This window comes from Choloepus didactylus, chromosome 18, assembly GCF_015220235.1.
Source record: "Choloepus didactylus isolate mChoDid1 chromosome 18, mChoDid1.pri, whole genome shotgun sequence".
NCBI classification, from domain to species: domain Eukaryota; kingdom Metazoa; phylum Chordata; class Mammalia; order Pilosa; family Megalonychidae; genus Choloepus; species Choloepus didactylus.
In genome coordinates this window covers 11,255,611-11,269,317 of record NC_051324.1, presented here as the reverse complement: position 1 = coordinate 11,269,317, position 13,707 = coordinate 11,255,611, and the positions used below count along the sequence as shown (strand labels likewise).

At 46.0% G+C, this 13,707-nt stretch overlaps 1 protein-coding gene across 2 annotated transcripts; it reads right to left on the bottom strand.

Moving 5' to 3' along the window:
• Window positions 1-231: 231 nt before the first annotated feature.
• Window positions 232-5,134, bottom strand: LOC119513893 (C-type lectin domain family 10 member A-like). Of its 2 annotated transcripts, XM_037809339.1 has the most exons (11): window positions 4,936-5,134; window positions 4,650-4,820; window positions 3,795-3,895; window positions 3,097-3,213; window positions 2,503-2,598; window positions 2,335-2,406; window positions 2,154-2,225; window positions 1,894-1,980; window positions 1,649-1,800; window positions 1,280-1,386; window positions 232-1,157 (listed from the first exon to the last, which is right to left on the bottom strand). In XM_037809339.1, exons 3-11 carry the CDS (start codon window positions 3,859-3,861, stop codon window positions 986-988), a joined length of 942 nt encoding a protein of 313 aa, XP_037665267.1. In that variant the 5' UTR covers window positions 3,862-3,895; window positions 4,650-4,820; window positions 4,936-5,134; the 3' UTR covers window positions 232-985. The 2 variants fall into 2 exon arrangements, with proteins under 2 accessions (XP_037665267.1, XP_037665266.1); XM_037809338.1 differs by lacking the exon at window positions 4,936-5,134 and having other exon boundaries at window positions 4,650-4,868.
• Between the last annotated feature and the right edge of the window lie 8,573 nt (window positions 5,135-13,707).

The window sequence follows — 13,707 nt, the reverse complement described above, 5'->3', positions numbered from 1 at the left end:
GTGATTTTGTTTCAGTTCCAAGCCGAAGACTCCAATGTCTTGGCACTCCTAAAATTACTCTCTCCTTCCACCCTGTGAGCAGCCCAGGCTAGCCTAATGCGAGGCAGGGGAGTGAGGCTACGCTAGCCCAGCCAGTCCCCAACCAACCCTCCAGCTGACCACAAGCGCAGGGGCAAGCCCAGCCAACATCGGCCAAGGTTGGCCAGATCAGAAAACCACCAGGCAGACTCATGACCCCAAATAAATGTTTATTGTTTTAAGCCGCTGAGTTTTCGGGTGGTTTGTCACACAGCAGAAACTAACCAATACATCTGGGGATCTTAACTACTCTTCCAAACAACTCTGAAATCTACACAGAAATTAAAGAATTGCGTTCCCCAATCACCCTGTTTACATAATTTTTAAGGGACGGAAAAGATTTAAACCCAAATCTATATGAAAATAATTTAATGCTCCTTTCACGGTAGCGTGGGACCTTCCAAGGCCTCACCTGGCTTCTTTGCTCTGTCATTTTAAGGCTGTCAAAAACCAGGCAACAAGAAATACATAGGATCTCCCAAGAGTATAGCTGTATGGTTTCATTTCTATGAAATTCTATAACAGGTAAAACTCATCAGTAGTGGAAGAAAGCCAATTATTAGTTGCCTGAGAATAGGGAGGCGGATTAGACCACTGAGGGGGAAGCAGGAACTTTTTGGGGTGTTGGAAAATTTCTATATCTTGATGGGGTGGTGGTTACCCAGGTATTTACATCTGCCAAAACTCATCTCTTCATTTCAAACAAGTATGGTTTAGTGCCCGAAAACTATACCTCAATAAAATTGCTTTTAAAACTCAAAACAAAACTTAAAACCCTAGATCGTCTTTTTAAAGATAAGGCAGGAAAAAACGCAAAACGATGGCAGCGTTGCCAGTGTCCCAGGGCTTATTCTTCCTCCATAGAGTTTCCGTCAGGGGTCTCTGGGGACAAGTCTCCCCTGCCACTTCACTCGGCGACTCTCCTAGCTGGCCCTGACATTTCAGCCTCGCAGATCCAGCGGTAGGGATTGCTGCAGACGTTGTCATTCCACTTGCCATCTTGGCGTAATTGGGCACAGTCTTCGCCTCCACCCTGCCCGTGCCCTTCCCAGTTATCTGGCTGGCTTTCTGCCCAGTTTCTGTGGAGAGAAGGGGAGAGCCGGCAAGGAAGGTCAGCGAGAGCAGCGTCTAGGTCTGGGGAGGAGGGGCTGGGGGGGCAGATCCTGGGGGTGCAGAGCCTGGGGAGCCTGGGCAGACTCACTTCAAGTTAGTCTTATAGTCCGTCCCATCCTCCCATTTCCATTCTCCATCAATGTCGTTGAGGCCCATCCAGATCAAAGAGGTGCTCAAATGACTCTCAACAAAATTCTGGGGGGACAGAAGGGCAACAGTGACTTCTTTCCACCACGGCCAGCTCCTTGGACTCATGCCTCTCAACTTGAGCTCTTCGCTCAACCACGTGAGGAGCCTTCAAACATCCACTGCCCAGGCCCAGTCAATCTCTGAGACTGGGACTCAGATATCAGTATTTTTTTGAAAGCTCCCCAGGTCATGTCAACGTGCAGCCAAGGCTGAGAACCATCTCCCTAAGCCCTGGCCTTCTGGGGACACGGGCAGTGGAACCTCTCACCTGCTCGTCCCAGGAGTTGATGACAACCAGGTGGGCATTCTCCAGCTGGCAGGACTTCCTGGCCTCTAACCAGGACTTCTTGGACGAAGAGAACCAGTAGCAGCTGCCCCTGTGCTCCAGCCAATTGGGGAGGCAGCAGGAATTTTGTGAGCCTGAGCGGGAAGAGGGGTCAGAGGGGCTAAGATGGTGCCCAAGGAGGTGTGGGCAGGAAAGCGGGGTCCGGCTTTCCCACATACCCTCCTCACCATTGCTCTTGAGGAGAGTCAAGTGACAAGTCAGTGAGTTCAGTTCTTGCACCAGCCTCTGGACTCGCTGGAGCACGTTGGATTGATCTGGGACACACAGATGGGGAGTGGGGACGGTACCCTGGGTGTGGTGTCTGTGGCGTCTGTGCCGTGAGTCTCTGGAGGTCTGTCAGCCGCCTCTGCACAGGGCCCCAGCCCTGGCACCTTCACACCCTCCCATGCCTGTCCCCCCAAGGTGGAGGGGAGCTGTGCTTTCTGACCTGCTTTGGCTTCCTTTCCCTGTTCCTCTAGCTTAGACTCCAGAGTCACAACCTTTGCATTCAAGCTGCGGGCTGGAGGAGAGAGAGGCTCAGCACCCAGAGGTGCTCCCACTCACCCTCACCTTTGTCCTGAGAGCCCGGCGTCTGCCGTGCTGTGCACGTGCTTGGAGGGGTGTCTCACCTGCTTGGAGCTCCTGCTGGTGTTCCTCCACCTTAGCCTGCAGAGATGCTGCCGTTTCTTGCAAGTTGGCATCTGGAGGACAGGGGAGCTCAGAGCCCAGCAGTCGGCTCCACCCTCTCCCCACCCAGGCCCACCCCAGCCCAAAGCATCCCGCCAAGCCGGGCTTACCCTTGGATTTCAGTCCCTGGACCTCCCCCGTGGTGTTTGACGTGAAGTTGCTGAAATCTGTCCTCAGGGTCAGCAGGTCTCTCCGCAGCTTGGCATCTGCTCGGGCGGATGGGACAATCAGAGCTAAGGTGTGGCGAGTCCTCACTCCGTGCCGGGCACTGAGCGGGGCACTTGACACACACAAAATCACTGAGTCCTCACAGCCACCCGGCGGGACACGTACTATTGTTACCCAGTGTCACAGATGAGGAATTAGGGAGGTTAAGTGCTTTGTCAACACCACCCATCTAATAAGTGACGGAGCCAGGATTCAGACCTGTGTGTCTGGCCCCAGGGATCCCACAGCCATCCCTATCCTGGATGGACCCCCATGGCCGCCCCATGCTGGGTTAATGCCCCATTGCTGCATTGCAGGGTGGCCCTGCCAGGGCCCCAGTGACTGTCGACATCACTGCTGCTATCCGCGACCCTCACCATTGTCCCCATAATTGCCCCCGAACACTGGTCCCATCACAGTTCTCGCTGCAGCCCCTCACCACCATCCCCACTGCCGCATCACTGATCCCCATTTCCTGCCCACCCTGTGCCCCTCACTTTGGGATCCGGTCACACAGACGAGGACCAGCAGCAGGAGGCAGAGGCCCAGGGCGAGCAGGAGGAGGTGGGATCCAGAGCAGAGACGCTGCAGGAGGGACCGAGGGGAAGGCAGCCCTGCAGAAGAGGGGGTCCAGGAGACACGGGGTCATTAGGGGAAGGGGCCCAGAGGGAGAAGGCTGGGGCCCAGGTAATGCAGAGGGGAGGGCTGGACGAGGGGGATTGTGGGGTGGGGGGAGACTTCAACCTTCTCCGTCATGCACCATGCAAGCTGTCACTCACACGGACCCCCACACCCCTGGGGACACACATACACCCCCACATACACAGGGGAAGACGATGATATGTAAGGTCCCATCATCAGAGCTGGGGACGTGCCAGGCCTTTATCAGATTCAAACATTCATCTGTCACTTCAGGTTAGCAAAACAGTTTCCCTTCCAAACCCAACTCACTCAGCGCTCCCCTCCTCTCCCCACCTCTTCAGAGCTCAGGAAACCAGGCCAGCTGCGATCTCCCCCATCCATCCTTCTCAGGACCTCACATCCTCTTCCTACTGGGACCCCACAGAGGCTAGGCCCTGACCCCTCAGAGTGGGGGACCCCACCAGTGCACGTGGGAAGGGACATACATGAGAAGACAGCAGAAATCCTTGAGAGGGACTTGAGAAGAGACCTCTGGGGCCTCTTTTCCTCTTACCATTTCTAAACTCTGGCTGTTTCTTCTCACTCTCCAGGTACTGGAGGTCCTCATACTTCGTCGTCATGCTTGCACCCACTTGATCTCTGAAGCTTTCAGAGCTGAAATGGAGACGGGGCCAGTGGCAAGACTGGGGCAACAGCTGGGCAAAGGGGAGGGTGGGATTTGGCTCGGAGGGACGTCAGGGCCGGAGTCGAGGTAAGAGACGAGTTTCAGGCTGAGAATGAGCCAGGTTCAGGGCTATGAACGGGGAGTGGACTTGGGTGTGAAGTTGAAGTTGAGAGTGGGATCAGGACCAGTGTTCAGGCTGGGTTTGGGTTGAGTTTGGGATTGAAGTTGGCAGTGAAGTTGGAGCTAAGTTTGTTGCTAGGACTGGGTCTGACGTTGGGCTGGAATTGAAGGTGGGCCTCCTGCTAAGATTGGGGTCGGTATGCAGGCTGGGGACGTGGAGGGAATGGGCTCCATGCTTGGTGCTGAAGTTTGAAAAAAAGTAAGTTTGAAGCTCAACTGTGGGTTGGGGCTGGCGTGAAGATTCAAGTTGGATTTGGCGTTGAAGCTGAGATTGGGTTTAAAATCGGAGCTGGGGTTGGGGTTAGTATTGGGGTTAGGGTTGTGGCTGGTGTTGGGGCTGAATTTGAGTCTCAGTTTGTAGCTGGGGGTTTTGGTTGCCTTAATCCAATCTGGAATTCAGTGGAGGAAAACAGAGTCTCAAATCTCCACTTGGTAATTAAATCTCCAAACTGCCTCCTTGTATTGCTTCCCATTAAATCCCACCCCAGACCACAAATTCCCCTCTTCCTGCTCTCTCTCCCATCCTCCCTGGCCCGGTTCCCACCTGCCCACCAGCCCAGTTACCTGTGGAAAGTCCGGAGGCTGTGATTCCTGGTGCAGCTGTAATAGAGTTGGGACAGACGGGGTAGGAAGCGACAAAAGGAAGATCCACACCCGTGAGCAGAATCCTATCGCTTTTGCATCTAAAAGTCCAGGACTCTGTACTTTGGGATATCCCACTTCCTCAACACTGGGCTTTAAATAAGAAGGAGAACGTGCTGAGATTGGTGCACGGGAAGATTGTGCACATGTGGGAGTTGGGATTAGAACCCGCTTGTTCTCCTCCCCCTGCATTGCCCTTTTCCCCTACCCCTTCCTTCCAGCTCTCCTGGCTTCCTCATTTTTACCACTTGGGAGGGAGAGCAGATCAGAAGGTGCAGTTGGCTCTTTCTTCTCTGCCCCACACCCCTTTTCACTTCCCGTCCCTGAATTTCCCGAAATTGTTGGTTTGCACTCCCGGGCCCGGGGAGCCCATCTTCCTGCTCTTGCACATTATCAGCCCGAGTTCCTGGCAACTGAGCCCCAGGTCCCAGCTTTCTCCGGGGGCTCAGCCATTAAGGTCCCCCAGTGCCAACCTAATTCTCTTTACCCACTCCAGAAGGAAGAGAGAGAGTGACAGGGGATAGGATTTCCTGGGCGGGGAGATGCTGGGGAAAGGAACGTATTTTGCTGATCTGTGATGGGGTCCCAGCCAAACACTAGGGTTGCATTAACTCATTCCGTTACCTCAAGGAATTTGGGAGGCATTTTGGATGAGGGCCCGAGGCTCAGAGCAGTGCTGTGCTCAAAATCTCCTAAAAGCCAGCATTCAAACCCATCGCTGCCTGACTCCCGGCTGGGGTTCCCTCCACGTGCTCTTGTCTTCGCAGAAGGAGTTCAATTAATCAAGCAAATTCAATTAATTGAAGCCCTCTAAGGGGGCTGCCCTGAATCCAGACACATATCCCTTGCAATAGGAAGAAACTTTAGTGTCTTAGAAGGTAATGAAGGACATTGGGGACTGACTGCTTGACATGCTGAGTCCTCTGTCTTGGGCCTGGCCCCTGTGAAGCTTGTTGCTGCAAGGAGAGGCCAAACCTGCTTATGATTGTGCCTAAGAATCTCCCCCTGAGTGCCTCCTTGTTGCTCACATGTGGCCCTCTCTCTCTAGCTAAGCCACCTCAGCAGGTGAACTCACTGCCCTTCCCCCTACGTGGGACCTGACTCCCAGGGGTGTAAATCTCCCTGGCAACGCAGGATATGACTCCTGGGGATGAATCTGGACCCGGCATTGTGGGACTGAGAACATCTTCTTGACCAAAACAGGATGCTAAATGAAACGATATAAAGCTTCAGTGGCTGAGAGATTTCAAATGGAGTCGAGAGGTCACTCTGGTAGACATTCTTACACACTATATAGATAACACTTTTTAGGTTTTAATGTATTGGAATAGCTAGAAGTAAATACCTGAAACTACCAAACTCCAACCCAATAGCCTTGACTCTTGAAGACATTGTATAACAATGTAGGGGGTGACAGGGTGATTGTGAAAACGCTGTGGATTGCACTCCCTTTATCCAGTGTATGGATGGATGAGTAGAAAAATGGGGACAAAACCTAAATGAAAAATAGGGCGGGATGGGGGGGGGTGATTTGGGTGTTCTTTTTTTATTTTGCTTCTGACTCTTTCTGGTGTAAAGAAAATGTTCAAAAATAGATCGGGGTGATGAATGCACAACTATAAGATGGTACTGTGAACAGTTGATTGTACACCATGGACGATTGTATGGTATGTGAATATATCTCAATAAAGCTGAATTTTTTAAAAAAAGGTAATGAAGGAAAACAAATGTGTTTTCCTTATATTTTCTACATAAAGGGGATTGCATTCTCCCAGCTGCTTTTTTTTTCCTTCATTCAATTAACAATTTACCAGGAACATTTCTGCACATCAGTTCATAAAAATGTCCTTTATTCCTTTCTCATCTGCATCTCATTTTATAATATGTACCGTAATATGTCTATTAAGCACGTCCCTATGGAAAGGCAAATAGATTATTTCCAGTTTTGTTTTCTTATTTTGCTTTTCTTTTTTATTCGGTATTTTGATTAGTGTTTGTCACAGGTTGGGTTCTTGGAAGCTGATACTGAGACCGAATTCGAGGTGCAAGCTATTTACTAAGGATGGAAGGAAGTGAGGGGGACAAGCATGATTGGGCAGAGGGAGAAGTCAAACAGCAACGGAGAACGACAAAGCTTTCGCCAACCCAACAGGGAGTTCTGGAGCGAGTACTGCCTGCCCCTTGGAGCTGTCTGGCAGAGGGCTGAAAAGGGGGACTTTTATAATCCCACATGGCTGTTCCTGGAAGCTGGCCACCCCGAGAGGGGCGTGAAGCAGGTGGGGCAGCTCTCTGCAGCCGGGGCAGCTCTCTGCCGCCGAGGCAGACCCTGGAAGCTGTCTGCAGATCACAGGGCTCTCAGCTGAGCACAAAGCCCTTTCTCAGAAGGGAGACCGAGCAGGGCGTCACTGTGTCTACACAGTATTGCATTGCATTTGCATATTAGTTTGGGGATAATCAACATCTTTACATAGTTGAATCTTCCCAACAAAGAGCATGGTTTATTTCTTCATTCACTCATACATGCATTTATTCACTCATTCAACGAGTACTCGAGTGTCATCAACACCGCACACACCCTCGTCGAGTCCAGGCATTGGGGAGGGAATAAACAAAAAAAGCCCTGCCTCACAGAGCTTACATTCTAGTGGGTGACAGATAATAAACAAAATAAATGAGTAAAATACACATGGTGTATATTATAATGTTGAGTGCTATGGAGAGAAATATAGCAGGGGATAGGGTCAATTTTTAATGGGGTGTTAAAAAAAGCCTCCCTGGGAAGGCAAGCGAAGGCCTGAATGGAGGTGAGGGGGCAAGAACTGGGGAGCTCTGGGAGGAAGGGGTCCAGGCAGAGGGGCGGCACGTGCAAATGCCCTGAGGTGGGAGAATATCCGGGGTGTACAAGGATCATCAGTTTGCCGATCTATAGGGAAGGGAAGTGAGCCAAAAGGGAGAGCCTGTAGATGAGTCAGAGAGAGAAAATGTGGGTGCCAATTCTTTAGGGCCTTGTAGTCTCTTGTTAAGGAGATGTTTTCACTCAGAGGCAGTGGGGAAGTCTTTGGAGCCCACGATCTCATGTGTACATTAACTGTAACATATTTGTATATTACTGATGATCTCATTTATACGTTAACTGTAACACATTTATACAGTAACTGCAACTGTAATGTATTGTGAATTTCATGAAAAGGGGTGAGGGTAGGAACAGAGAGTCCAGGTAGGGAACTATTGCAAAATTCCAGGTGAAAGAATATGTACGGAGTTGGAAAGTGTTCTGATTCCAGCTGGTAAAGCTGACAGGATTTGCTGATCAATTGGATGTGGGTTTCATAAAAACTAGCTCTCCTTCTAGTCTCCAAAATAAATCAAACTTTGAACATTTCCCATAAATTGCTGACTCGCTAGGAAAAACATCCTTCTCCCTGATTTTTACAATGCTGATTCCTAAAGACAGGCCGTGAGCTTTTGTGGATATGATAAATCATGTGAGAAAAATGTTGTTTTGCCATCCTGAAACAGGCTGATTAAAACCTGTTAATGCTGGTAAGCTCACAGAATTTTCCTTTGAATACCTGTCGTGTTTTGGTTTTCCTGTGGCAAGACTGTGCTCCCAAAGTCAGATTTTCATGCAACTCCTTTGCAAGGAAACTTTTTTCCTTTTCCAAATTTTTTTTTTTTTATTGTCTCTGAGAACTTCTTTCATGGCTGCTATGGTTCATGGTTCTTTCTTCTGCTATGGTTTCATGATTCCTTCTTCCATCAAATTTTCCATGATTCCCTTCTCCTCTTCCAGCACCTCAGCTGGTTGAGATTTTTTTTTTTCTAGTGGGGTGACCCCAAACTTCATTTCCACAGCATCCAATCCTGTCTCTATTGAGGCACCACTATTTGTCAAAGACCATTAATTATAATTGGACACGGCATCCCACATGGCACCCCAGTTACCCTCATGGATTGCAAACTTGGTCTTTGTCCCCATTGTGAAGCAGCTGGCCAATTTCCCTGGCTAATTGGACCCATCACCCCAAAAAGTACAAAGGTCCCCATGGTCTACCCAGAGGTTCAGGATTATGAGGAGCCCAAACAGACCAGGGGTCAGTCTTCGCCTCCAATTTAGAAGAACCAAATCCGTGTTCCCTGGTGGAAGGGCTCTCCCCTTGAACACTAGAACTCCCCAAATCCAGAGCGCCCAGACTGTGCAGGTGGAAAGCATCCATTCCTTCAGTGGATTACTAGGTGCCAATATTTTATTTAGAATTTTTGAATACATTTTCTATATTTGTAAGCAAATTGGTCCATTAATTTCCCTTTCCTGCTTTCTTATTAAGGATATATTCTAGTTCCATAAAATAAACTAGTGAGAATTTTATCTTTTCCCATGATCTGGGAGAGTTTAAATAACATTATACTTTTGTTTTTTAAAATGTCAATACACTTGAACTGTGTCAAAAGACAACCGTCAGTATTCAGGAAAAAACATAATCAAAGCAAACTGGAGTCTATGGTCAAAGTAACATTGTAATATACCTCCATTAAATGTAACAAAGGCAAAATGCCAATGCTAAATGTATATGGGAGGGGGATATAGGGGAGTAATATGGGATTCTTGGTAGTGGTGTTATTTGCTGTCCTTAGTAGTATATTGTATTGTATGACATGTTATTTTTCTTTTTATCATTTTTTCTTATTGCTAAAAAAAAAATTTTTTTCTTGTAGTAATCAGTATGTTCAAGTGCTGATTGTGGTGATAAATGTACAACTTTATGATGATACCATGAACAACTGATTGTACACTGTGGATAAATGTATGGTATGTGAATATAACTCCATAAAATTGTAGGAAAATATATATATAGGAGTAAAAGTGTTGGAGAAAACATGGTGAGAGGGATGATGCCTCACCAATATGGACTAACTACAATGTGTAAACTCAGAATTGAATCTTAGAACATAGCCTAACGTGGACACAATAATTGTAATAGTCCCTAGATTGTAAGCTCTTACAGCAGTTAACTCTATCCCTGAATTGTAAGGCCTATCTCTAAACTTTGAGATGCTGATCCCCTAGCGTATAACCTGATTGGTCTCTGGAACAATGCATATCTCTGAGACACCTGAAACTCAGAGCTAGAGCTCGGCAGATATGAATGTCAGTATTAGTGCATACAGCCACTGTCAAAAAAAAAAAAAAAAAAAAAAAAGCTGAAAAAGAGCCCAGACTTCAATTAGTGATATGAATGAAGCAGGTCTGGTTAAGACCAGGGCAAGCCAGGCCAAAGGGTAAAGGTTGAAACTGATTGTGTTTTAAAACTTCAACTTTCATATGAGACCAAGGGAATAGATATCTATTTGGTACAGGATCTAAATTTTCTAAATGGTACAACTCTACAGTCGATTTGTTCAAACACCACAATTGCATGGAACTTTGAATAGAAAGTGAGATACGGTAGGTTAGTATAGGCTGGAGTGAAATAGTGACACATCCTAGAGTAATTTGGGCAGATAATAAAAAATATATTTACAGCCTCCCCCTCCCCAGCCCCGAGGATCTGGGGGAAGGTGCGGATGTGTTGGACATCCTCACCTGGACTGGTGTTGATGTTGTCACAAACATTGGGACTGGCGGTTTGATGTGCTGAGCCCTCGAGCATGGGACTTGCCCTTATGAAGCTCATTACCACAAAGGAGAGTCTAAAGTTGTATGTAATGGTGCCTAAGAGTCTCCCCCTGAGTACCTCTTTGTTGCTCAGATGTGGCCCTCTCTCTCTCTAACTGAGCCATCTCGACAGGTGAACTCACTGCCCTCCCCCCTACGTGGGACCCGACTCCCAGGGGTGTAAATCTCCCTGGCAACGCAGAGTATGACTCCCGGGGATGAATGTGGACCCGGCATCGTGGGACTAAGAGTATCTTCTTGACCAAAAGGGGGATGCAAAATGAGATGAAATAGTTTCAGTGGCTGAGAGATTCCAAATGGAGTCGAGAGGTCACTCTGGTGGACATTCTTATGCACTATATAGATAACACCTCTTAGGCTCTAATGTATTGGAATAGCTAGAAGTAAATACCTGAAACTACCAAACTCCAACCCAGCAGTCTGGACTCCTGAAGACAATTATATAATAACGTAGATTACAAGGGGTGACAGTGTGATTGTGAAGACCTTGTGGATCACACCCCCTTTATCTAGTGTATGGATGAGTGGAGGAATGGGGATAAAAACTAAAGCACAAATGGGGTGGGATGGGGGAATGATTTGGGTGTTCTTTTTTCACTTATTTTTTATTCTTGTTCTGTTTCTTTCTGATGTAAGGAAAATGTTCAGAGATAGATTGTGGTGATGAACACATAACTATGTTATCATACTGTGGACGGTGGATTGTATATCATGGATGATTGTATGGTGTGTGAATGTATTTCAATAAAACTGAATTTAATAAAAAAAAAAAGACAATCGTCAGGACGTCATGCGTTGTTGTTTAGTTTTGTTTGAATTGGTTTATGTATAAATGATATGAAATTCAAAAGGTATGAAAAGATATACCATGAAAAGTTTTGTTTCCTGTTCTTTCCCCCAGCTGCGCACTGTTTCACAGAAGCAACCACTGTTACCAGTTTCTTGTATATCCTTCCAGAAATAGTCTATGTGTTTGCAATAACATGCACACAACACACACACCTTAACAATATATCTTAGAAATCTTTCTGTATCAAAAATTTCTTTTAACTGCTACAATTGTATTCCAGTATCTGGCAGTATCATAATTCATTTACCAGCCCCTCCCCCAAAGAAGGGCATTTGGATTGTTGTCTAACTTTTGGCATTACAAACAATGCTGAAATGGTTATCAATATTTATAAGTCATACTCTACAGATGGGAATATCTAAGGGATAAATACTGAGGAGTAGAACTGCTAGATCAAAGGATGTGTGCTTTTGAAATATTGATAGATAGAACCAAATCGCCCTCCAGAAATGTTGTACCAATTCACACTTCCCATCAGCAATGTATGAAAATGCCTGTTTCTCCATTGCCCATACCTTGTGGTGTCAAACTTTATGACTGTTGCCAATCTGATAGATTAGAATGCTATCTCACCGTCATTTTATTTTGCATTTTTCCTATTACGAGTGGGCTTGAGTTATCTTTTAATACTTTTAAGAATTATTTGTATTTCCTTTTGTAAGAACTGTCTGTTCATATTCTTTTTCTATTTTATTTTGAATGTATGGTTGATCTTTTATTATTAGTTCATAGAGACTCCTTATGTATTCAAGAAATTAGATCTTTTCTGTGATATGAGTTGCCAGCATTCCCAATTCAATGCCTTTTGAATTTATTTATAATGTTTTCCATGGAATTATTTTACCTTTTGTTTTGGATCTTTTATTTTATGATTCCTGGATTTTATGTTGCACTTTGAAAAGTTTCATACTTTCTTCTGGTACTTCATGGTTTCATTGACTACATTTAACTCATTGATCAATCAAAATGCCCAATTTGGTTTTTCTAGATGGATACCCAATTGACCTAATACCATTAGTTAAATAATCATTTCTTCCCCCCCAATGGAATTATAGTAATTTTATCAAATATTAAATCCTCCATATATATCAGTTTATTTCTGGATTTTCTATTCAGTTCCATTGATCTATCTACTCCTGCACCAGTACCTCACTGTTTTAATTATTGTAGCTTTATAAGTTCTTTATCATCTCTTCTTTTATAAAATTATCCTAGATCTTCTTGCTTATTTGTTTTCTTATATGAACTTTAGTATCACCATGTCTTGTTCCAAAATGATCATACTGGAATTTTTATTGGAAAATTGTGCATTTTCAATAATAAATGTTTAATTACCTTTTCAATCTCATTGTGTTTCAGCTTGCTAAAGCTGCTGGAATGCAATATACCAGAAATGGTTGATTTTTACAATGGGGATTTATTAGCTTACAATTTATAGCTCTTAGGCCATGAAAATATGCAACTCAAGGCATCAACAGGATGATATGTGGACTCTGAAGTCAGGCTGCTGTCTTGTGGGACTCCTCTGTCATGTAGAAAGGAAGGCACATGGCCGGCGTCTGCTGGTTCGTCTCTCCCAGGTTTCATTGCTTTCAGCTTCTGACTGCTCCATCTCTCAGCTTCTCTGGATGCTTCTCTGAATTTCATCTCTCAGCTTTTGTAGTGCTTTTCCTCTTACAAAGAACTCCAGCAAGAGGATCAAGACCCACCCTAAAAAATGTGGGTCACATCTCAATCGAAATAACCGAATCAAAAGGGCCCACCCACAATAGGTCTACACCCACAGGAATGGATTAAAACAACATGGTTTTCTCTCTCTCTAGCTAACCCAACTCGGCAGGTGTGCTGGTTTGTATATATTATGTCCCCCAGAAAAAGCCATATTCTTTGATGCAATCTTGTGGGGGTAGACCTGTTAGTGTTGATTAGCTTGTAATTCTTTGGTTGAGTGTTTCCATGGAGATGCCACCCACCCAACTGTAGGTGATAACTCTGATTAGATAATTTCCATGGAGGCACAGCCCCGCCCATTCAGTGTGAGCCTTGATTAGTTCACTAGAGCACTATATAAGCTCAGACAGAAGGTGCGAGGTTGCTACAGCCAAGAGGGACACTTTGAAGAACGCACAGGAGCTGAGAGAGGAGCTTCAGCTTACAGAGACATTTTGGAGACAGCCTTTGAAAGCAGACTTTTGCTGCAGAGAAGCTAAGAGAGGACAACTAAGAGTGACATTTTTGAGGAGCTGAAGCCTAGAGAGGAACGTCCTGGGAGAAAGCCATTTTGAAACCAGAACTCCAGAGCAGACACCAGCCACGTGCCTTCCCAGCTAACAGAGGTTTTCCGGACGTCATTGGCCATCCTCCAGTGAAGGTACCCGATTGTTGATGTGTTACCTCGGACACTTTATGGCCTTAAGATTGTAACTGTGCAACTAAATAAACCCCCTTTTATA